The 25,908-nt window shown below is 37.0% G+C and overlaps 1 protein-coding gene across 1 annotated transcript; it reads left to right on the forward strand.

Moving 5' to 3' along the window:
• Positions 1-538: 538 nt before the first annotated feature.
• Positions 539-16,340, forward strand: LOC139713320 (UDP-glucose 6-dehydrogenase-like). The gene is made up of 10 exons (XM_071625066.1): positions 539-703; positions 1,291-1,428; positions 5,728-5,892; positions 8,683-8,880; positions 11,002-11,149; positions 12,251-12,345; positions 13,511-13,641; positions 14,538-14,674; positions 15,361-15,452; positions 16,179-16,340. Exons 1-10 carry the CDS (start codon positions 539-541, stop codon positions 16,338-16,340), a joined length of 1,431 nt encoding a protein of 476 aa, XP_071481167.1.
• Positions 16,341-25,908: the final 9,568 nt, after the last annotated feature.

Raw genomic sequence — 25,908 nt, forward strand, 5'->3', positions numbered from 1 at the left:
CACCACAAACTTTACTACTGTGTACTGTACATAATTGTTACATCCTTTGGTATGTGCTGTTTAAAAACTGCATGTGTAACTCCTCTCTCTGGGTTTCACATGAACATGCAACAGCTTTGTTCTTGAAGCGTGTGATCTGATCTATTTTCTGTCAACTGTTTGGCAACCTCCAGGGTTGAACAGGAAACTCTGCAGTCGGCGATCCATTTCTATTTATTTTGTTCTCCTTTACCAGTAATCCATTTCCTAGCACAGATAATTATATAATTCCAGTTTTGAGAACATTGTCAATGCTTTAAGGGAACATAACGGACGAAAAGAACATACAGACCATGTCTTTATTGGTCATGCAGAGATCACGATTTTTAACCACACTTGTTGATAGTAATTGGCAATATGTCTTCTAGTCATCTTAATATCAAAGGCTGTATGAAAACTTGAGGGTGAAGTTTTTTTTCCCCCCACAAATATAATATGAAGTTTAATTTTCTTTTGTTGTATCTATTTGACATCAAGATATCATCAGCCTGCAACAAAGATGCCCATTAAGAAGATATGCTGTATAGGGGCAGGGTACGTCGGAGGCCCGACCTGTTCCGTCATCGCCCTCAAGTGTCCCGAGGTTGTGGTCACGGTCGTCGATCTCAGCCAACATCGAATCGATGCTTGGAACTCTCCAGACTTCAAGTTGCCTATATATGAGGTGAGTGGAACAGTTCAATGGAGTAAAAAAATTTGGTTTTGTTTTGTTGCTAGAAGTCTACTAGTTATTGTCTTTCCTTCTCTTAAGCTACAATGCTTGTTTTACAATAGTGTATACATCCCTAGGAATACAGTCATTGACGCTTTCTTAGACAATTTCTGATGAACTAAATATAAGACATCAAAAACTGTAGAATATTACATTCAAAGTGAGCACAGTTGCACAAAAATCTCAAAATATATCATTGGTATTGTGAAACTATTCATAGAATGACTGGTTATCAAAGGTAGCATAATAAATTCTGTAAGACTTTGATTATTTGGTCAAGTATGAATTTACATCACAAATGCATAAAGGAAACTTGAAAGGTTATGCAATATATGCAATATTCATTACACTGTCTAGCTTAGGAAATACTTGCATTTCTGCACAGTGCACACAATAATTAGAAGTGTACTGGCCTACATACAAACAGATATCTCCTACATCCCATCTGATCATCTCTACATACAAGTACATGTATTTCCCAAAATCAACAAAATTATGTTTGTTTACCCCCAAATTATTTTGAATTGACTTTTTTACAGCCCAGTCTTGAGGAGGTGGTGAGGGAATGCAGGGGTAGAAACCTGTTTTTCTCGACAGACATTAACCAAGCGATCCAAGAGGCTGACCTGATTTTCATCTCTGTGAATACACCGACAAAGACTTTTGGTCTCGGAAAGGTAAGACCAGCAATATTCATTTGTAACTCTTCAAGCCCTTTGGAAAATTGCAGTGCAGAAATTATCCACTTGTCAGCATTAAATTGGCACCACTACACATCTTATAATTGAGAAGATTGTAGGAGTGGTTGAATCAGTCCTGTATGCACAAAATTCCAAAAGATGCCTTACACTTACAGATAATTACCAATTTGAGACAGAAACAGGACGCTTAACATTATAAGATGTGTTCCCAATTTATGACTCAGTTATGAATTTAGAAATTATGTTGCATTTGAAATTTCTGTAATCAAAATAATTACAATGTGTACATAATACATTTTAAAACACTAATAGAAAATGGTTAAATTATGATGAAAATATACAGTGCTCAGCAAACCACTGGTACATGTAACTATGTGGTTTCTGATAAAATAGTCTTTAGTTTTTAGACCATGTGGAATAATTTACTAATAGCAGGACCTTTTCTTGTGCTTGTAAATATATAAGTTTCCATGTTTTATTGCTATATATTGCACTAATCAAGTGCTATGCATGGTACAGCATTTTTATTTCTTCAGTTAGTTTGAGTGTGCACATGGAGTTTAAAGAGTGAATATTTTCTCTTAACCTCTTCTCTTGCTAGAGATGATAAGCTAAAAGTTCATATGAGTAATATCCCTTTGTTGGAGTGTCCTTTCTTTTTAAAAAAATCTAATTAAACATCTGAATATTATGTAAAGATATACCATACTCTTTGTATGAAGATATTTTGATAATACAGGCACAGAGTATATTTTGAGTGCATCACAAAATATTTTTTTCCTGGTATAGAATAAACAAGCTGTATATTGTGTATTAGAATTGAGTGATCAGTTGAGATGAGGGAGGGAAGGAGATGAGGGAGGGGAAAAGTGAAAAAAAAAAGTGAGGCGAAAGCAGCTCTATGACATTCTCTTTTCACATTTCATTCATTTAACACCATAATTGTGATCCTTAAAACAGATTGATACACAAACAACCATAAGCTCTCAAGTACATTTGCAATACCTATATTTCATGTAGAGATTCAGAAATGTAATGCTCCAACCCCCATTCCCCACATGCATTTCGGTCAACATCTCTTTTGATATTTTTTGTACTAGATGAGAGAGCTCAATCAACACTTGACTCAGTTCAGTTTGCAAAGTTCGAGAGACCTCTTTTATATACTATTGAATCATACTCTTCAACTGGTAAACAGATACTGTACATGTATGTCCAAGAGCCAGTGTAAGAGTACCACCATTTCTCACAAAAAGTTGTCTTGGACCAAAAATACAATACAAAACAAAACAAAACAAATTATCATATGCTTTGGGGATGCTGCTTAGTTAAATGACTTTTGTACCAGCTCACGTCTAAAACAAATGACTTATACCAGCACAGTTTGAGTGAAGAAATATGATAAACGTCTGCTTTTTCGCTGAAAGTCATGCTATGTTTATTCTTGCTGCTTCTTTGTATTTGATTGAAAAGTGCAGTGGGCATTATAAAATGTCAGTTCCATACACCTGGTGTAAACTTATACTTTTTGCCAATACTGATAATGCTTTGCCACATGCATGTGTCTTATAGAAGAATCAAGTGTAGTTACATTTGTATGAGGGGAAAATGATCCAGAAGCAGTATGACATTGTTTTGTATTCCAGCGTACAGAGAGCAAAAAAACAAAAAAACAAAAAACAAAAAAACAAAAAAAAAACAAAACAAGCAAACAACCCCCCTAAAAACAAAACAAAAACAAAAAAACAAAAAAAAAAAACCAGATCTTAATAACAACTTCTCTAATGTGTGGTCAATGCAGGATGTGGTAATCATGCAGTATTTGCTGAATTAGTGCACAGATGTAGAAGTGTGTATTCCTGCACCACCAAAAAAAAACCAAAATAACAAAAAAATAAATAAATCAAGCACCACCATGAAGAAAGAAAAACAAAAGTGTGGACACATCATTGCTGTCAGATGAATGAGAATATGAATTGCAAGTTAAATGTGAAGATTGACAAAATAATGATGCATTTCTTCATGTTCATTTCCTGGAAACAAACTTTCAAGTACCATTTCATAGAAATGTACTATGACATTTGTACTCAAATCTATTTTGTTAATGTTGTTGATAGTAGTCCTCTCTGATTTCTTCTTTAATCTGTTGGCTGCATTTTCAGCTTGGAAATGGCATTTCATGGCCTGTCGATTTTGTTCATTGGAAATGAAACCTCCAAATTTGTAGTTCAGAGGGTCCAGTTACAGCTTGCAGTCATACCCCTTTCAGGAAATGTTTGCTCAGACACAGAAAATCTTATCTAAACTGCAAATAACTTCCTTTGACATGCATACCAAGACAAGTCAATATTGTGCGAAGGCCGTGATAAAATTATTTGCTCAGGAACTGCCATGGTAGGGGGATTTCTGAAGTGTTGATGGCAAATAGCCTCATGTGACGTCATAAAGAAGAAAGCAAGAAGAAGATCAGTGGCAGGGAGTGAGGGTTGGGGGCGAGATCGTCAAGTTGGTACACGAAGTGCCCTGCATTGAAAGGTCGAGTTTCATTCATGAAATTGATGTTTGTAGCTCTGTCTTCCTACCTTTGTGTGTACAATACTTCCCTGTACAAGTCGATTAGTTGACACGCATCTTTAGATTTTTAACAGGTTTTCGCACCATGTATGTGAGGAACCTCAGATATTTCTGTTATAGTCTTGTAGGCAGCTGATTCTTTCATTGTATGAAAATTGAAGTAGGTTAGTGAAATGATGTCACTTTTGAGGTGAGTGTCAGATCTGTGGACAAACGCAAGAAGAGCTTTGTTAGTCACACAGAAATCAATGCTTGATTGACGAAGAAATGGCAAATATCAAACACTGGAGCTGTGATTCTGCAACCCCAATCAATATCGAATGGCTGTAAATGCTGTTTGTTGCAGACAAATAAATCAGCTGGTCATTGTTTAATTGTAGGACATTTCCAGGCAGTATTTACACACTGCATCAAATGGCAAGGGGAAAAAGGAGGCGATATGTTTGTGAGTTGCTTGTATGATGAATAATTGGACTTACAGAATTCACAATTTAACAAATGAAAATGTCAGCAAAATATATTGCAGTGGCACTAGTGTATGATGCACACACCTGTATACTGTAGAAAGTGAAACAATTGTATGCGAAATCTATGAGAAGAACAAATTACAGTGTCTCAGTTAGGAAGTTTCACTTGTAGTAGCATCATTTGTCAATTTGTTCTGTATGTACAGACTGAAAGAACAACTTAAAAGTACCTTTGACAAGACTGCCTGTCCATTTCACTGCAGTCATTTATTTGACTGAATGTGATGAGGTCCAACCAAATATCAACTACAATGTAAGCATGATTTAAAATACTTGCAATACTGCAATTCTTGGGTTTATGGAGTAATCTTGTTTATTGATTTTCTTTTTAAATGAATAGAACTGCTCATGTCAGTTGCATTGCTTCCCACAAACTCAGTTAACACTGAACAGCTGCTGCTGGGTTTTCGTTTGCCACTTTATTTCCTACTGAAATCTGCCAGTCTCTGATTATGAATCAACGTGACCTGCAAAATGTGTCACTTTGTTCCAGTGCAGTGCTTTTGGCATTGTCTTTGGCCAGCTGTAGTGGGTTTTGTATTGAATAAAACAGTTGGTTACCATCATGAACCTATTCCCACTGACTCATGCATTGTATGTCTGTCTCCTCTTGGTATAATATGTATCATCAGTTGCAATTTATGCTGAAGAGAAGGTGTGAGGGTTTCTACTGAGCAGACAGCTGATGATTTATTTGTAGGTAACTGAAAGATGATAACAATGGAGGAACAGAAATTTAATTCAGAGTGCTAGGAATGGAGGAACCATAGGTATTATTTCAGGAGGAATTTGACTATTCGCTTCAGAGAGTGTCATAGTCCTGATGTTATGAGAACATGAATTGAAAAAGGAAAGATGCTATTGTTTCCTGCTGTTCAATCAGACCAGTGTACAGTACTGTAAAAGTTGATATTTTCCCGTGACTAATTTTTCGCGCTTGGCCGGGCAAGAAGAGATTCGCGTGTTTTTAATTCCGCGGAATCAAGCCACCATGCACAGGAACATACGGCAAGCAAAATCTATACTCGCGTGCTCTTATTTTCGCACTAGTTTCTGGTTGCGCGAAATGCGCGAAAATTTCAACACCGCGAAAATTTCAACTTTTACAGTATTACCCACATTCTGCTTGTTTAGGAATTCAGCAATTAAAATTTTTCTTTCTTTTTTCTCACAGGGTAGGGCGGCCGATCTCAAGTACATTGAGGCTGCAGCGAGACACATCGCGGATGTGGCCTCCTCAGATAAGATTGTTGTTGAGAAGAGTACAGTGCCGGTCAAAGCCGCTCAGAGTATACAGCGAATACTCACAGCAAACACCAGACCAGGATGCAGATTTGAGGTACCCCCATCACACACTGCATCTTTTATTTGTTTTAATTTGAACTGTGTGTAGACATCTGTTTATGCTTAGTAATTTATGAACTTACCCATACCTCTTGCTCATTCCATTTATGTACCAAATCATACCAATTTAATCCAAGAAGATGAGTGTCCAGTTTTTGTTTCCTGTTTTTTTCTTTTTGAAGTTTCACCATGTTTTGTGATTTTTCATCTTTGCTACTATTGTTGCTTTCATTCAAGAGGGTACTTTAACCTAATTTATCACTATCAAGTACACACAGCTGCCTGCACTGATGCTGTGATCTGTGACTTTCCTATAAACCACATTTCCTCTTTCTATCAATTGGTGATTAAGTTTGTGAACATTCCTATCAGAGTAAACAGATTATTTACATTGTGAGAGATGTGTCAATGTGGAAGCCATTAACAAGATGGCATAAGCGTCACTGTAGCAGCTTTATTTTGTAGTGTCTCATTTGGAAACACATAAGCCCAAAGTCAACAAAGGTAGCTTAAGTGATATCCATGGTTTCAATTCAGTCTGGACGAAGAATTAGAATGACTGCAAAATAAGTGTACCTTGTATGCTTCAGTTCGCTTTCCTTTGTGTAACATTCATGTCTTACTTGTATGAACACTGGCAAGATTCGCATAATCCATGAATTAAATTCAACTACCTTTGTGAAAAAAAGGTAATAAATTTCCTTGGTTGCTAAACATTAACGAGATTACTAACTACACTATGCATTGACAGTTGATTTATGAATACTGATATAATATGTCCTTTCTTTCTGTGGTTACAACAAGTTTCGGTGCTATTTGTTTATTTCTTTTATAGTTGACTATACTGGATTGATTTTATTTTTGCATTTCTTTTTCATACATAAATGTAACACAGTGTTGGTTGAACAAAGTTATAAAGTATTGTTTAAATCTAATTGTGGAAACAGGCAATGTGTATGTAAATGTATGACATTATTCCATGATAATACAAAATGAATATGAGCAGGTTTATTTTTTGCATATATCTATGCAAATGTAAGAATTACATGTACCAGCCATTCAAAAGACAAATCAAGCTACCCATAGATATAACAGAATCATTTATAAGCAAATGCTTGACAAATATAATGGTTTCAGCATTAGTTGCCATACAACATGACAAATTAAAGGGATAGTCAAGTTGCTTTGACAGACAACTGAGTCAATCCTTTGTTTGGGTGTGTAGACCTCCATTCAAGTCTACTGCCTAAAGCTGTGTACTGTATTTAATCTATTTAAAAGCCACTCTGTAAGGTTGATGTCGCCGCAAAATTTCAGTGAAACTGCCTTTAAACCATCAGTTGCCAAGTTATGATATGTTTTATACTGAATGGACAGAGAAAGAAAATGTAAATGGAGTGTAATCTTCAATACAAAATTCACAGGACTTCATTAAAATACATTTGTATATGTACCAATGAGATAATGCATACAGATGTCACATCAGATAATGATAATGATAACGATAATGATAATGATAATGATAATAATGATAAACCATATTGGTATATCACATACTGCAAAATACAGATAAAGATGAATAACAAAATATATCATTAATGTTTATATGCACATTGAAGAAGGAGTGAGGAATATCATCTTGACAATGAAGGTGTTGTCAATACACAAAGAAAAAGTGTTCGATACCTGCACACATGATATTTAATATTTAAAAGTTTCATGTGATAGTGGCCAGAATATGAAGTATTATCATCTTGTTTCTTGTGATCTCAAACTGCTCAGAGTACATGTATTATACTTCTAAGCCCTTTTGATGCTTGTTTGATAATATGAAACTTTTATGATGTGACTGTCGTGTCACAAAGTCGACAAGTAGAGTAACTCGGCGCCAAGAAATTAGTCATCACTGGCCTAGTAGTTGATATTCAGATGGGTGTATGCACAACCAGGCACAGGAAATGGGGGGGGGGGGAGTTTCTACAGGGGGAACAGGGCTAACCATTGTAAGTCTGTGTCAGTGGTATGCTTAGGTGCTTGTAGGTGTAAAATAGGTCATAGCATAGTGTACAACTAGGTTTCTGGAGCACATCATCACTTAGGCCTATTGCACAGCTCCCATATGTGCAAAATGGCCATGTGTTTGTTATTGGTTTAAGGAATGGTAATTCAGCCTATGTGTCATGGCAGCAAGGTGGCTGAAGCTAAAATTGGCTCTTTTCGTTGGTGGTCGTGTGGTTCTCTTTATTTTGATTCCGCAAGTAGCCTTCGAAGCTACATTTACATGTAGTTTGGTGAGGGTAGTGAGAATCGGACTGTTGAGACGAGATGAAACGTTGTTACAGGGTTGGGGAGACGAGGATGGAAGAACCACCAGGCATGTATCTCCATGTGGCTCTGTTTTGAGGGCAAGGTGAAAGCTTATGGAAGGCTACATTTTGTTGTGCTGTATACTTTAAATGCTACAGAACCTTTGCATGTCAAAACATTTGTACATCAAAATGTTTGAAATGCAGAAATATAGTTAGTGTTTGATTTCATCGTGAGGGAACCTCATGCACAAATATTAAATGAAAAGGTATAGATAGACAGATCGATAGATCTAGATGAACGAATGAATAGATAGATAGATAAATGAATAAATAAATAATTAAATAAATAGATAAATAAATCTTAGTAGGGTTAAAGAGTGAGAGAAGATCAGCACACATTTGTTTCTTGCAGATCAAGTGTGATACCGACTTTGACCACCGAATGGCATCTAACATCTTCCCTTTATGAATCCCAGGTATTATCCAACCCTGAGTTCCTGGCAGAGGGCTCAGCCATCAAGGACCTGCTGCATCCGGACCGTGTGCTCATTGGCGGAGAGACCACACACAGCGGGGGAAAAGCCATCGAAGAGCTGGCCTGGATTTACCAGCACTGGGTGGCTGAGGATCGTATCATCAAGACAAACACGTGGTCATCGGAACTGTCCAAGCTAGTGAGCATACACTATGATTTACACTGTATCATTCATGAGTATAATACTGTAAAGCCAAAATTTTCACGCGCATTAAACTTTCATGAATTTCTTGAGGAGCCAAGCAAATTTGTTTTTGAAATCACAGTGTAAAATTTCCCCCCCCCCCCCAGGAAAAAAAAATGATTTAGCATGATTACTACAGTTGTATGTGCAGCTCTTCAGTTTATTGAAATGTTTATATTACTACGCATCATTTTGGGGTTTTTCTCTGGTTTGTAGAGTTTGATAGCCCAGTGTCTGTCTATTTTTTCCCACAAAATTTTCAGACGTCTTGTGCTTAACCCTATTCCCACTGGGGGGGCCATTTTGGCCCCCTCCCCCCCCCCCCCCCCCCCCCTCGACGTTTTGTGTGATTATTCCGCAATGCGCGATGCTCTCGCTGCGACATTTTATGACTTTTTCTTTCAAGTATCGCGCAACTTTTGTGACAAATTTGTCGCTCCCGGGCATACTGTTTTGAAGCCACGCCCCTTTGAAAAAAATTCGTTGACCCAAAAATTGCTCAAAAACATGATTTTGTGTACAAATCCAATGTAAATTGTGTTTTTGCAATTAATTCATATAAAAATAAATGTTTTTACTTTCAATGGCTGATAATGATTTATTTTAGCCTGATTATGCTTTATAAAGTTTCTGCGACAAATTTTGACGAAAAAACAACAAAAATAAAAAGTAAAAAACAAGGAAATACATAAGAAATTCAATAAACAATAAAATACATAAGAAATAATTATGAAGCCGAATTTTTGCTTCAATATTATTGTTGAGGATAGTTGAAAAGAATATGTTCACCAAAAATTGGAAGTCGTGGAGCTTTATTTTGTTATTTATAGGCAAAACAATTTTTTTTTGCATAAATTAGCTTATATTAATTAATATAAAATACATTAATTAAAATTTGAAAAATCTAACTATACAGTCTTGTAGATTACATTGGCCTCTACCTTAGTGCAAATTTTCGCGAGGATCGCGTGATCCATGACCAAATTCTGAAGGGGGGGCCAAAAAGGCCCCCCGGTGGTTTCAAGTCCCTCAAAAAACTCGGTGGGATTAGGGTTAAATATGATAGGTTTGATTAAAGATTTTGCTTTGCTGTATATCCAAACACCACTTCAAATTCTGATGACAGTTCTTTCGATGGAAAACTGCAGCATGTAGTGAAAGCATCCACATTATCATCACACTTCGAACCTGATACTACATGCATGGCTCGACACTAACTTTTTTGTTTGGTGGCCCGATGGGGCCACCAAAATCCTAAATTTCAAATTTTTGGTGGCCCGAGAGAAAAATTTGGTGTCCCGAAAAAAGAAACAATAAAAAACATTAAAAGTCATTTTTTTTAATGAGTCAAATATTTAAGCTTTGTGATAGTAAGAATTAGAAGTTGGACATACAAGTATCTACTCATAAATAAACTTAAACAAACTTGCAACACTCACTCTCAGGCACTCATTCAGTCCTTTTCATCCATCCTTTAAACAAATTTAACTGCTAATTTCCGGCGCAAAAAGTTACGAATTTATTGACATACTTTCGAAAAATTTTGGTGGCCCGAGGCGGGCCACCAAATTTGCCCTTTTTGGAAATTTGGTGGCCCGACTTTCATTTTTAGTGGCCCCGGGCCACCGGGCCACCGTTAGTGTCGAGCCCTGCTACATGTATAGGCCTAAATGAGGATAAATGTTTCAATGCTTGTTATCCTGCTTGACAACAGCTTCTGTTTGTGTATATTAATGTTTGCAGTATCTAGAGTTTATGTATAATCAGAGATGCCAACTGTATCTTGTTGGCAGTGTCATGTACTTTTTTTTTTCCAAAAAGGCTGCAGGTTTCATGACAAATATTGTTTTCTTCCAAATTGCATTACTATGTATGTCAGTTGTAAAGTAAAGTAAAGAAAGGTATGCTGATACTGTACTTCCACCCCCCCCCCCCAAAAAAAAAAGAAGAAGCAAAGTTGCCTTTTCAGCCTTCAGAGAACTTCAATATTGTACAATCTGGTTAGCATCCTTGTATGATGTATCACAAAGGAGCTTCTGGAAACAAACCCTTTCAAATTGTATTCAACTTCCCCAGGCTGCCAACGCCTTCCTTGCGCAGAGGATATCCAGTATTAATTCCATCAGTGCCGTGTGTGAAGCAACGGGGGCCGATGTCAGTGAGGTGGCCCACGCCATCGGAACGGACTCCCGGATCGGACCCAAGTTTCTCCAAGCCAGTTTAGGTATATTTACTCTTTGCTCCTTAAAGCATTCTATTAAAGCAAAAAGATTTTTTAATATTACACTGCTTTTGTAGCAGTACTGGACATCATTGAAGAGTTTCATTGTAAAACAAGCTAACTCCATTCTTGTTTATTTGAAATATTTGCAATTAAATCTGCTAAAAAGCAAAGAAAATGATAGGAAAATACAGAATATTTTTATTCATAATTTCAAGAATATTCCTTGTTTGAATATGTGGCATTGGAAATGTTATATTTTGATCTGTTTGATGATGGACTTTAAAGGATGTGTACAGTTCGGATTGAGGTGAGGATTTAGCTTTTAACGTTTCGCGAGATATTCAGATACCACTCTATAAGATGTCAAAGAGCATGCAGTTCTAAGCAGTATCAAAAATTTATTTGATGAAAATCGGTTTTGATATGGCTGAGATATCCAAAAACAAGGTGAAACAAGAGATCCTAATAAAAGGCGTGGCCTGTCGCCTTTTATTATTATCACTTTTTGGGATATCTGAGCCATTTGAAAACCAATTTTCATCAAATAAATGTTGGATCCTTCTTAGAATTACATGCTCTTTCATATTTTATAAGAGGTTTCTCATTATCTCACTTAAGAATGTTCAAAACATGAATCCCCACCTCAACCAGTACTGTACAGTCTAAATATTTAAATATGGGACTTAACCCATTTTGCAATCAAAGTCTTTACTTGATTCCCCCCTTTTTTGAGTGGCTGTGTATAGTAGGTGGCCATTATAGACAGGTGGTCTCTAAGGCAGGTTTGACTGTACTTCAGTGAATCGAAAGTGTGTTTGTAATCAGGCTGTCTGCCCTAGATTTTACCGCATTGACAGTAGATTTAGAATTAACCATTTAGTAGATATGTATGCTCATAGATATTTCTCTGTTGACAAGCCTGAGTACGATTTGCAGAACTGTTCTATGCTTTGGTGTGTCTTCAATCATTCGAACACCATCATACAAGCTGTACAGCTTAGTCGAGCAAAGTTTGACCAGTTTTCAGATTATTTTGCCATCACAATGTTAAACAGTGTACTTTAATGTCTCTTCTTCTATTTGTGTATAATATGAAAATAGGTTTTGGCGGGAGCTGCTTTCAGAAGGATGTACTTAATCTTGTGTACCTCTGTGAAGCGTGTAATCTTCCAGAAGTGGCCCAGTACTGGCAGCAGGTGCGATCAACTGGCATTTTCCTTTTTGTTTTGTAAAAAAAAATTAATAATAATAATAATAAAATGAGATTTTTAATCTGTGAAGTGTCATAAATCACACAGTAATCAGCCCCACACTCCATAGCACTTTTTCACCACATACGCTCTGTTTCAGCATTCTGGATATTCTTCTTGTATTGTCAGACATAATTTCTTTCACTGTTTGCTAATGATGATTAATTGTTGTGCAATTTACTCGTAGTTCGCTCATGGATATTCTAGATGCAAATGTCCAGCATGATCTTTCACTCTGTTGTCTCAACTGAAGTGAGAGGTAGCTTTTGCACATACCAAATTATATTTTGCCATGTGTACTTCATTTTATTGTATCAACTTGACAGGACATTTGTTAGACATTGAGAAGAACAAGTACAGGTATAAGTGTGCATTTCACTTAAATCTTTCTTGATTTTGAATTAAGAGAGAAATGTAATTCACAGGGTTTCTTATAATTGTTCTTTACCCCCCCCCCCCCAAAAAAAAAAAACAAAACAAAACAAAACAAAACAAAAAAACAACAACAACAACAACAACAACAAATTCACATCTGTAACAATATAGTAGCTGCGTGTAAACATGTTCACAAAAGCTTTGATGACTATGTATTATTCTATGTGTCATACTAACAAGTTTTTATGGCAGTCAGTACAAACAAAATATCACAGTGCTTATTGAATGAAAACAACAGTAACTGCCACCATAGTGTGGCTACATGAAGGACTCTTGAGAGGCATTGAAATTAACTCTTCGATCCGCAACTTCTGGTCTCATACATATTCCACTTTCTAAAGAAACCTTAGAGGAAACAAACGCGCACCCTGGGCTGGACCAACACTGTGGAATTTACTTCCATGTGACCTGAAAGACTAAAACTCCATAATGTCTTTTCAGAGCAACCTACAATCCTACTTGTTTAACCATGCATTTATTATTATTATTATTACTATTACTATTACCTCTAATTTAGGTTTGAAATGCTCAGGAATTTGTCCTTTTCTGTTTAAGGGGGAAAAAATGTAATTTCATGTAGCTCATCTTGATAAGATATATATCAATAATTTTGTGGATTCTTTATTATGGACTACTGACATTTCACCTAATTTTGCTGTATTTTACACCAATAAAGGTAATCATCATGAACGATTATCAAAGGAGAAGATTTGCGAACAAGATGATCGCATGTCTGTTCAACACTGTCACCGACAAGAAGATTGCTGTTCTAGGCTTTGCATTCAAGAAGGACACAGGAGACACAAGGTAAGTTTCATGTGTTAGTGTAGGTGTAAGTGCAAGTGTTAGTGTAGGTGTTTATGCAAGTGTGATTACTGATGCAGAATCTAAGTTTATGGTATTCATTGTCTATTACACATGATATCAACTTTGGATATTGCAGTATCCTACAACTATGTGCATTTCTGTGATTAGCAAACTCTATTGAACTGAGATGTGCCACATTAGTTTCTGTTTTGTTCACTAGAAAATGATGTACATTGCATTTGTGTGATGTCTTGTGTTATTGTGTAGTGTTTGAAAAAGGAATCATGCACACAACATTTGTTTTGGCGTATGCTTGTGTGCATTATTTGGTCAAAATAATAGCTTATTTCGTAGGTACCCCCCAAAATCCAAGTATTCTTGCCAGATTTATTTTTGTTATATACTGTAAAACGAGGAATTTTCGCGTGCATTGTAATTTCGCGAGCATCAAGATTCGCGAAATTAAAATGCACGCGAAAGTTCTTGTCTACACTATATGCATTGAATGCCAGTGGCAGTTCGCGAAAATTTCATGCCGCAAAAAAGGCCGTCGGCTCCAATTCGCGAAAATTTCATGCCGCGAATATATCATGTTTTACAATAAATGATTTTAATGCACACATCAATTGATGTTAGCTTGAGTTCCATGCATTTGTATCTCCCCCAGGGGCAGACACCCTTCAATTTCATAATTTTGCTCAAATTTTGTATTTCTCGATGCACCAGGATCTTGCTAATTTATTTGACCCAGAAATTCATGACCCTTTAAATAATCATTAGGTAAATGTACATTGTCAGTGGGGATATTTTGTTTTCAATGAAAGTAGGATTCAGCATGTTAATCAAATCATGCCTACTCCTAACTGCTGTCTCATATGGAATGTTTCTTAAAACAGGGAATCTTCCAGTATCTACCTGTGTAAATTCCTGATGGATGAGGGCGCCAAACTAAATATCTATGACCCTCAGGTGGAGCGAGAGCAGATCCTGTTGGAGCTCAACAATTCCAGCATATCGACTGACCCAGAGAGAGGTGATAATATCTGACATAGCTGATGAAAAAGGAAAACAAAAGCATATTGCACACTTTCAACCAGTAGAAGTTGTTATCAGTTCATCAGCTCAGTTCAGTATTCTAGATTCTAGTCTTCACAAGAATGTCATTGCTCGCACACTAGACAGGCGCACATTCCTGAGCTACATTGTATTTTTCACCACAAACACATACTCTGTTTCGAACCTTCAAAGAAATGGCCTTGTTTTTACCCATATTGTAAAAGACATCACTGGTTTCACTGTTTGCTTTATGATGACTAATTGTTGATAATATAATGAGGTGAACATAATCTAACATTACAGATGAAAAGGGGAAACAAAAGTATATTTCACACAGAGAAAATGATAACTTATCAGTCAAGTGCAAAAAAAAAATGAAAAAAAAAATGTGGGAATGATACATACTCCTTTGTACTGATGAAGTGTTTGGCACTAGTTGGAATGCCTGAATTGATTTTCATCTACTAAATGAAAGTGAAGGATAAGGCTCATGAAGTGATGTTATATACATTTGAACTGCCTTTTCAAACTTTCATTTGATAAAGTTCATGAAGTGACATAAAACCTCAAAAGTTGTTGTGCTTCCATATCGTGAAATCTGATTCTTGCACTTCAAGTATGTACCATGCATATTGTTATATTCTCTTTCATGTTTTTGTGCAGTTGAGAAACTGGTCACCATTTACAGTAATCCTTACGAGGCCCTGAAAGGAACCCATGCCTTTGTGGTTTGCACCGAGTGGGATGAATTCAAGGCAAGTACTTCTGGGTCAAAACCTTAAATTTTACCCTGTAAAATTTTACCCTGTTTCTGTAGATTTGATCATTCAAGCACATTCACCCAAGCCTCCTGTATTCGCAAGTCTTTTGAAGCTTCTGATAATTGAGTCATCATCGCTGACTGATGATGACTGTGGTGATGGTCCAGGGGTGCACTTAGAGTAAACTTTTCTGACTATTTACATAGTTTTGAAAACCATGTTTTGTGGTTTACATTTTACTATAAGCATAACTGTGATTACAAACATGGTTTTGAAACATGGTTTTAAAATGCACTAAGGAGGTGTGATTAAAAACCATGTTTCACTAGCAACAGGGTTTTGAAAGTTTTATAAAGGCAACCATGATCTCAAAGACAATTTTAAATGATGTCATAGTTGTGTGCTTTCTTTTTGACCCAATTACTAAGGCTTTGCATAATGACATTGGCAATGACACAGTCCCAAACTCACTCAGGAGAAACTCTTATAAATGCTCCTCTGTCATACCAAGTTTCAAAGAGTGTTCCACAGCTATATTTAAAGCTGTGTTTTAAAACCTTGTTTCTCTGTTAGCAGAATCTAGTTAACACAGCCAAGGATTCCTGCGTGCATGATTTCTGTCGGGAAACCGTGAAATAGCAAACAACATACTTCCACTGAGATTGCAACTAAGATCCTGAATTGTTACGCATAGCATGCTCTCTTTTATACTTTCAATAGAACTATGACTACCTGCAAATATACAACGACATGCTGAAGCCTGCTTTCGCATTTGATGGTCGCCGCATCCTGGATTCATCCCGCCTGGAGAACATTGGATTCCATGTGGAAGTTGTCGGCCAAAAGAGCTGGAGGAACGGCATTCTTCCCGTAACACCGTAAGCATCGGGTTCTCGTGCTGCTTCAAAAATATTTCCCCCCTTTCCATCATTACAGCATCAAACACATCTGGTCATTGTAAACCTGTACATGTCAGTTGGTCAATCATGACTTACACTGATGGTGTGGCATATTGATAGTGCAGCTTTTATTGTATACCATGAAAGGAAATGTACACATGTGTCATGTTTGGACATTTTTAACCCTGGTATCATAGATTGCTATGAATAATGTGCATTACAGGTTTTAATAACAAAATACTATCACTTACCTGTGCTTGCTATTTCCAATGTCACTACATGTCAAACCCTAAAAAGGTTATTTATTTTCATATCACTATGTTGGGTAGGAAAACTCTAAGAGAACTGATTGTCAATCATGATACCAACAAGTTCACTTCTATTTTTTTTCCCTGTGTATTCACAAAGAGTAGGTACCATGTGGGCATGTAGTTTATGCCATTGCTTTTAATCAAACAAAGCTTTTGAAATACAATGTGATCATGTGTCAATACAGCTAATATGTATGTGTATATACATGTACACCCAAAAACAAAAATAGAACAAGAACAATCATGAGTAGAATTAAGATTTATTTTTGTACAATTCCAAGTCAAATGTTTTGAGATTGACTTTATATTACATGATAATGAATGAAAATGAATGTATTTGGTATCCCCTTGTAAAGACCATTGTTTGATTTTACCAAATGGCTGTTTGTTACAAGCTATAAATGTGTCCCTGATGTGACATACAGTGTATTATGCTTTTTAGAACTTTGTTATTGTTCCTGAAACTGTATCACATCAGAACAAAGAAAATAGTCCAAAGAATTATTACATTTCTCAAAAATTCTGTGGTATAGTGATATATTGTAAAGCAGATATCCAATGCATGTGTTTTAATGATAGCCTTTTTCAAAAAGAAAACTATATCTTTCATCTTCCTATTGGTAAGGAACACTGGAGTAACAGAGATTAACCAAAATATTTAATCAACATATGGTACAATGCACATGAAAATATAACAAATCAATGCACTATTTTCAATAACTGGTACATTAGACAGAGATATACTCTGCGACCTCAGTCTATCTGACCATCACTTTTGCGTAGTTCTCTGTTATCTGGACATAGGTTAGTACGCGATTGTATTTGCATTTTCATGCATTCGCAGCGATAGATCTTAGCTATGTATAAAGTCCAAGCACAAAACGACAATCGTGTGCAGATACTAGGCAATAAAAAAGTCTGGACATAAATGGCAATCATTGGGATATGTACAGATATGCCAGCCATAGTGCTGTGATAGAAGTTAAAAGTATGCTACTCGTCTGATGGTCTGATCAGGGAGATGAGAGATTGAGGGAGAATTCATGGGTTTGATCTTTGCTTGTCAGTAAACTCAAAGAATCAAAGACATACGAGGAAGGGTATCGTTACTCATATTTGATTTCATTTCCATATCATGTGAATTATGAAACATGCAGACATCATATAACAATCATGGTGATAGTAAATTGGCAATGGCTTGTGCATCCATGGAACTTCTGACACAGTGGTGCACATGAGAATATCTTTGTCATAGCACCTTTCTCCCTCAATATCTTGCTTTTTATAGCCGACTGTGTCACTTATCCAAATGATCCTGACATGCCGACATGATTTTAATTGGACTCTACATACAAAACCTGTTATGATGATGTCGGCGGTACCGCCAATTTTACCTGGCTGTAAGGCGGTATCTCCTAAACATACGTATGTACTTAAGAGACCAGTGATATACAGTAATGGGAAATTTGGGACTGCTGAATTCACCTCGTTAAAACTAGTACCTCCTTTTTAAGCATGCTTGTTATGACAGGGTTTCCCAGTAATGAGCTGATTTCACTAGTCAGTATTCATATATGATGAAAATTTTAAATGTTTCTTTGTGATATTCTGTCCTGAAGTTGTCAAGAATGCATACCTCTGTCTTTATTATGTTTCTTCTGCCATCACCTGTTACTGGTGTTTTCATGAATTCGAACATGTGTGTATTACACCTTGTCTTTTCTGCTGCTCATGCTGCTGTATATGGTATATGTGATGAAGAGGTCATTATGAGAAGTGCATTATTCCCATTTACAGATGTTTTCATAAACATAGCAAAGGTTTTTGTCCCTCTACCTCAAAGGGTGTTGGAGACATTTATGTTTGGGGTTGTCTGTCCATCAGTCCATCCATCCTTCCGTCCATCCTGCCCAGATCTTGTGATCCCATTTTAACCCATTGAGGACGAGTCCCGAGTACACTCGGGCAGGTGTCTATGGGAAATGCGTGTTGTAGCAATATCAGCCTGTCCTCCATGGGTTAAGAAGAAATTTCAATCTGTTTTCATAGTTCCTAGTCCAGGGATGCTACATCAGGTGTAGATGCATTGAGTAGACTTTTTAACCAGCCCTGAAGGTCAAAGGTCACTGTACTTTGTCCCAAAATGATATTACTATCTAGCCATTACTTCATCAAGGAATGTTGAATGGTGATGTGGGCTGGTTGATGGGGTCAAAGTAAACTGACAATCATTTGCAAAATGATGATTGTGGTGAAAGCTTAAAGGGATGGTACAGTATTGGTGGAGGTGAGGATTAGGCTTTTAACTTTTTGTGAGATACATGTACCAAGAAACCGCTTATGAAATAGTACAGAGCATACCATTCTATTACGAATTCAAAGTTTATTTGATGAAAATCGGTTTTGGAATGGTTGAGACACCCAAAAACAAAGTAAAATAAAGCAATCATAATAAAAGGTGGGTCCCACCTTTTATTAGGATTGCTCTATTTTACATACAGCATCTCTGCAATTTCAGAATCAATTTTCATCAAGTAAACATTAAAAACCTCTTGGAATTACATGCTCTTTCATATTTCATAAGAGGTTTCTCATTATCTCGCCCAAAAATGTTAGAAACCTGAAGCTAGGTCTCAACCAAAACTATACAATCCCTTAAAGGTTTATGGTCACAACTTTTTGCACACACACACACACACACACACACACGCACGCACAGAAATACATTTATAAAATATCATTTCCAGCCATTGATTCAGCTAGGAAAGTCTAGTGATGGTTTACCAAGTGTAAGGAGGTAAACAGGGTCGGAATGAATGGACAAATCATTGCATGAACATGATGGTGGTAGAAGGTTCAAAGGTCATCAAAATTTAGTCAAAGTTAGCCTCAAATTCTATCACGTTTGTCTATTTATGATGTTATTGGAGTGATGGATAGAAACACATTTGAAAATATTCCCTTTCTACAGAGAGGGTCAAAGGTCGATCACTGCTCATTGATAAAACATTAAGAAATGGCTGTAGACTGGAACATATTGAACAAAGTGATTGCTTGAGGAGTTGAGGCATCCCAGTCAACTGCACACAACACTCAAATTGCTCCAGTTTGTGGTGGTTTCATTTTGTTTGTTTTACTCGACACATGGATGTACATTAGTCACCCTCACATGATTGTAAATGCCTGGGTTTGTTTTCGTTTTGTTTTGTTTTGTTTTGTTTTGTTTTTGTTTTTTTTTGGGGGGGGGTGGTGTTTATTTCACCTCTTAATGATAGTAATTGTGTGTGTGCCTTGATATGAGCAGTGCCATAAAATCCCCTGCCCTCGTCACTGGCCACTATTTCGATAATTTTGTATGATATTGGACAGTACACTGTATGAATCTGGAAAGAATTTGCAGCATGTTCAAACATCCGTTGGTATGAAGGATAAACGAGTCATTCTTTCACAAGTATGACTTAATTATAGTGATGTGTAATCATGCATTAAAATGTGTTTCTTGAATCACACCAGGATAGCACATGATGATGTGCATAGGTGCCAGTGCCAGGAATGCTTAATTAGTCAAAATCTGCATACACTTCACAAAACCTCATTTCCTTAGTTAAGGCAGGGCTCGACTCTAACGGTGGCCTGGTATCCCGGGGCCACCAAAAACGCAAGTCGGGCCACCAAAATTTCAGAACTGAAGAATTTTGTGGCCTGATCGGGCCACCAAAAAAGGTCGGATGTTTGCCTTTGGGCCACCAAAAATAAAAGTTAGTGTGGAGCCCTGGTTAAGAGATGGTTCCCTGTCAAGATAACCAGTGCCATGCATTATTAGTAACAGGTACAGTGTATGTGCAGTCCAAAAACAAAACACAAAAAAACAAAACCTGGCAAGAGAATTAATTGGATAAGACATAAAATGGTCAAGTAATGTCTTGCCAAGTTTTCTTGTCATTATTTCAATAGTTTGTGTTTCCACAAAATAACTTGAATTCTCTCTCTCTCTTTCTGTCTCAGAATCTAGATGTTAGATGCAACTCTTTTGATGTTGATTGTTTTATAAATCCTGCCTATTGTGAGCATGTGTGTTCCAACTCTTGGTTGTGATCAGTGCATCAGGTCACAACCCAACATGTGCGCTCTTTGAATGGAAGTTGGACTAGTATTCCTGTGCATACTATTTGGGGCATTATTAAAGCTTCTATATCCTTGTGTATCCCTATCTGGAGAGTAAGGGAAATGAAGTACATCGAAATGAAGTACATCGTATGCACGTCTATTTCACACTTATGCTAACTGTTTCCTTTTTTCAGTCTTCCAGCCGATTTTATTTAGCGTTCATGTTTGTAACTGTATGGCTCTCGATAGCCTGAAGTACAAGTCAGTAGTACATTTGGTATGTCAATTTCACGTTTGTAGCCTCATGTCCAGTCTTTTGTACACATCGCAAATGGTAGTGTTTTTGTAAGGAATTATTTATCATTTGTCTTCCAGTTGTAACAATAATATTTTGCAAAATTTTGCATAGTGGTGTACAGAAAAAGAAAGTATGTAGCTGGTAATTGCTGTAACGTGTGCTAGACTGTGTTTGTGGTACATGTAGTATAGAATAACTGCAATAGGGGATCCCTGTGAAATATTTGTGTAAACCATAAGGTTATCCTCAAGACAATTTTGTAATATTTTTGCTACAGCAACACAGTTTGAGAATCATATCAGGTATTCAGTATTCTGGGTTATGCAAAGATGTAAGCCTTCTTTGCAGCTTGAAGTTGGATGCCTCCGATGAAATCACCACAGAGCTTGCTGAATTTTTATTCACACATGGCCGACAGCATACCTCTTGCATTTTATCCTTTGCTTTTGTATGTGTGTGTTAATGTGTATGTGTGCTTTTATAAGTATACATGCTTGCATGCAGCAAAGACAACACGTCTGTTACCTGTGTCAAATCTTTGTGAGGCAACTGTGGCAAATCATGCAAACACTTTTAAAATACGTATGCAATCTTTGTTTGATGTTTGTTGGTCAGTATGGACATACCTACTGACAAAAGGGCAATTCCTGTTTTTTGTAAGGTCGTAAGTCCACAGGAGAGAGAGGTGTTTTTCAAACAAACCCTAAATGCTGTGCGACACTGAGTTATTGTGGAGTGTGTCATTTGCATCAGTAGCACATTCACAAATGAAAGCACATGGATTGAGATGCATTGTCAAATCTCAGATGGTCAAATGCAAGGGATGGTATAGTTTTGGTTGAGATGGGGGATTCAGATTTTAACATTCTGTGAGATAATGAGAAACCACTTATGAAATATGAAAGAGCATACAATGCTGAGAAGAATTCAAAGTTTATTTGATGAAAATCAGTTTTTAAATGGTTGAGATATCAAAAACAAAGTAAAACAAAGTGGTCTTAATAAAAGGTGAGTCTCAACTTTTATTAGGACCTCTTTGTTTTTGGATATCTCAGCCATTTCAAAACCAATTTCCATCAAATAAACTTTGGATTCCTCTTAGAATTGTGTGCTCTTTCATATTTCAAAAGAGGTTTCTCATTATCTTCCAAAAAATGGAAACCTGAAGCCCCATCTCACCCAAAGCTATACCATCCCTTTAAGGTAACCCATGGTTTCACAAGTTCAGAAAATATTTAATATTTAAACATGTATTGGCATATATACAAAATTTAAGAAGATGTAGCATAGTTGTAACAGTATTTTGTCGGAATTGTGATGTGGACAGACATTTTGTGTAACGAGCTGTAGGTCGCTTCAAGTTCACAAACGAACATTTAAGGTAAGTTTGTAATGTACTGAAACATTTTTTTTTTTTTAAATCAATCTGGGCTTTCATAGTTTGTGTATTTATTGTACAATGATTACAGGTACCATGAGCTTGTGCACAAATAGATCATGTTTTTGTAGTCAAGAATTGTGGAACATTTTGTATATTGATAAAGCCTACGAAAATCACTGTAAATACATGTAGATGTGTCATTTTTATTTGCCTTTTAATAAGTGTAAAAATCCTCTACCATCTTCATGGCAGTTGTAGAACAAGAAATTATAGAATTTATCTTTTTATCAACATCTTGTGAACTGCTCACACAAGTAGTTGATGTGAATTATTTAGGCTGAAGGGTGATTCTACACCCAACATTTGTATTCTGTAGGTATGTATTAAAGACGTAAACTGTGCAGCCAAATCAACTCCGTCTTTTTCCAACACAGAATAGAATTAAATGAATGAAACGTTTATTATGCTGAATATAATCCGATGCACAGATGATCCAAAAGAGTGACATACCTCACGTGTAATATGGCATAAGATGAGGTTGAAATTTGAAACAAGGGGCTGAACTTTTTTTTAAAGGCAAATTTTGTTTTCTCTGATTATTTATGAACTCCCTGGCTGTGAAAATTGGAGAAGTTCATAGAAAATGGAATCGTATTTCAATGCCTCAGGATTTGAAGAGTCATAAACTTGCATAACTTGGTTTTCTTTTGTTTGTTACTTGTGTCGCAAGGAATTTCAGCTGTACTCATTTATTTCTGAACAAGTTTTATTGTGAAGCAAACTAATCACCGACACCTACTGAAAAGTTCACTGCCAATATGAATGACCAAACAACCACCATTTCCTTGAGCGGAGCAAGCCATAATTTCCATTTTGGGTAATGACAATTAGGTAGATCATGGCTGCCCACCCTGGGAAAAAGGGCAGGAATAAAAACATGGTTTATTCTGGGAATCTCCCTCCAATACTGTAATTAGGCTGAGTGTATCAAACAAGTCACCATTCTTTAAGGAGAGCAGCTTCAACACAGCAAATCTTTTTGGCATAGTGAAGGTACAAGAGAGGTAAACTCACTGTAAGTTTTGAAACTAGCAATGTCGGAGTGGTTGTACAACATTGGCAGTGCAGTGAATTAGTCACCGTCAGATGTAGTGGAAATGATTTTTTAAAGCCATATAATATTGACATACAGATGCTTGATGTTGTTGCTGGAAATTGGTCAACATTCCACTTTGTTCCAAATCACTCTCAGTGGAATTAAGAGGTTATAGACTTCTTTAAGCTTTGTTATCCATGAAATTTTCATGAATACGTGTTTATACAGTGTCTCCGGTAATGTTTGAAATGTAATTAAACTCCAAAATCATTGTGCAGCTTCATGATTTTATGAGAGCTAGCAGATTCTATAATGTTTTACAAGGTAATTCAATGCACAATCAGTAATGAGAGGTATTTAAGAAGTAATTGTACTTTAATCTGTTTTATTTGTTGGTGAAATGTGCCTTAAACTTAATTGGATCATGAGAAAATAAAATTGCAAATTAATAAGAAAAAAAAATGAGCATGTCGGCAGTCATATTGTTAAGTGTGACTTTTTGTTTCACTTTATTTGTATGTACCAGTAGTGTTTACATTTGTATAACTGTCATTATGACTGTTCTGTTAAGTATGTATTCCATTTTTTAAAGTATTATTCAATAAAACTTTCTTAGAGATACTGATGGATCTAAATATTTTATACCTTTATTATGTGTAACATGAGGACTGAAAAGTTTTACATTTATCAATCATGGAGGTAACCAGGTTCATTGATGCTGTTGGAATGATGTCTCAAATCATGTGCCCTCATACAGGGTAGCAACAAAAACAAAGATGAAAACAAATGTTCAAATGCAGATGGTTCTGTAACCTCTTAAGATCTTTAATACACATACACATGTATACATACACTTGTATCCTTCACTGGAATACTCTTTAAAGGAGGATTACTGATACATTAAGAAGGGCATGCAGTTGGACTCGGCTTCCATTATGACTCGGTCTGCCTCACTCTATCAAGAACTGGAGGAAATACTCCTTCAGGTATTAAGACAGCAAACCATTATGACTCGGTCTGCCTCACTCTATCGAGAACTGGAGGAAATACTCCTTCAGGTATTAAGACAGCAAACCCTCCATGGATGTGAACACCACAGCTCAAATACTTTTTGTAATCCATTATATCCCAAATCACTGATGTCGCCTGACTGATCGCCTCCCATAACAAGAGACCCGCGGGTCTAGCGCTCACCTGAGTATCGCAAGTTCACCTTTCACGCAGTCACTAATCTAAATTAAAATTTGACCAGGCATTCTCAAGTAGAAGATGAAAATGTACAATAAGGGCCCAATTTTTTAAAGATTCCTTAATTTGGGGGGATTGGGGCCCCCTGGGGCCCTCTGGGTGGGGCATGGTGCCCATTTTGATAAATTGAGATCCTGACCCCCTAGGGATGCTACCTGCCAAGTTTGACAAAAATCCATCATGAGGTTTTCAGGAAGAAGATGAAAATGTACAATTCAGGCCCCCATTTGGACCCTTCCAACCACCCCCCCCCCCCCCCACCCAAGAGGGGCACCCCTGGATCTCCTATGAACAAACTTCAAACTACAGTCATTAATGTACTCACTCATAATATTATCTCAGCTCTATAACTTCTGATTCTAGAGAAGATTTATAAAGATTCCTTCATTTGGGGGGTTTGGGACCCCTGGGGGCCCCCTGAGTTGGGCATGGTGCCCATTTTAACAAATTGAGATCCTAACCCCCTAGGGATGCTACCTGCCAAGTTTGGTGAAAATGGGTCATGGGGTTTTCAAGAATAAGATAAAAATGTACAATTTAGGCCCCATTAGGACCCCTCCTCACCCCCTCCCCTGGGTCCCAAGGGGGGCACCCCTGATTCTGCCATGAACAAACTTGAAACTACAGTCATCAATGTACTAACTCATAGTATTAACTTAGCTCTATCACTTCTGGTTCTAGAGAAGAAGATTTTTGCGGATTCCTTAATTTTGGGGGGTTTGGGCCCCCTGGGGGCCCCCTAGGTGGGGCATGGTGCCCATTTTAACAAATTGAGTTCCTAACCCCCTAGGGATGCTACCTGCCAAGTTTGGTGAAAATGGGTCATGGGGTTCTCAAGAAGAAGATGAAAATGTACAATTTAGGCCCCATTAGAACCCTTCCCCACCCCCCTCCCCTGGGTCCCAAGGGGGGCACCCCTGATTCTGCCATGAACAAACTTGAAACTACAGTCATCAATGTACTAACTCATAGTATTAACTTAGCTCTATCACTTCTGGTTCTAGAGAAGAAGATTTTTACAGATTCCTTAATTTTGGGGGGTTTGGGCCCCCCTGGGGGCCCCCTGGGTGGGGCATGGTGCCCATTTGAACAAATTGAGTTCCTAACCCC

The sequence above is a fragment of the Diadema antillarum genome, unplaced genomic scaffold (assembly GCF_040938485.1).
Source record: "Diadema antillarum isolate AM-2024a unplaced genomic scaffold, OU_Dant_1.0 seq00001947_RagTag, whole genome shotgun sequence".
NCBI classification, from domain to species: Eukaryota; Metazoa; Echinodermata; class Echinoidea; order Diadematoida; family Diadematidae; genus Diadema; species Diadema antillarum.

Excerpts from the sequence above, each read along its gene's own strand:
- LOC139713320 (XM_071625066.1), top strand. The coding sequence starts at position 539 with ATGCCCATTAAGAAGATATGCTGTATAGGGGCAGGGTACGTCGGAGGC. Across the intron at positions 13,642-14,537 it reads AAGGACACAGGAGACACAAG|GGAATCTTCCAGTATCTACC; the intron begins GTAAGTTTCATG and ends TTCTTAAAACAG. Across the intron at positions 15,453-16,178 it reads CCGAGTGGGATGAATTCAAG|AACTATGACTACCTGCAAAT; the intron begins GCAAGTACTTCT and ends TACTTTCAATAG.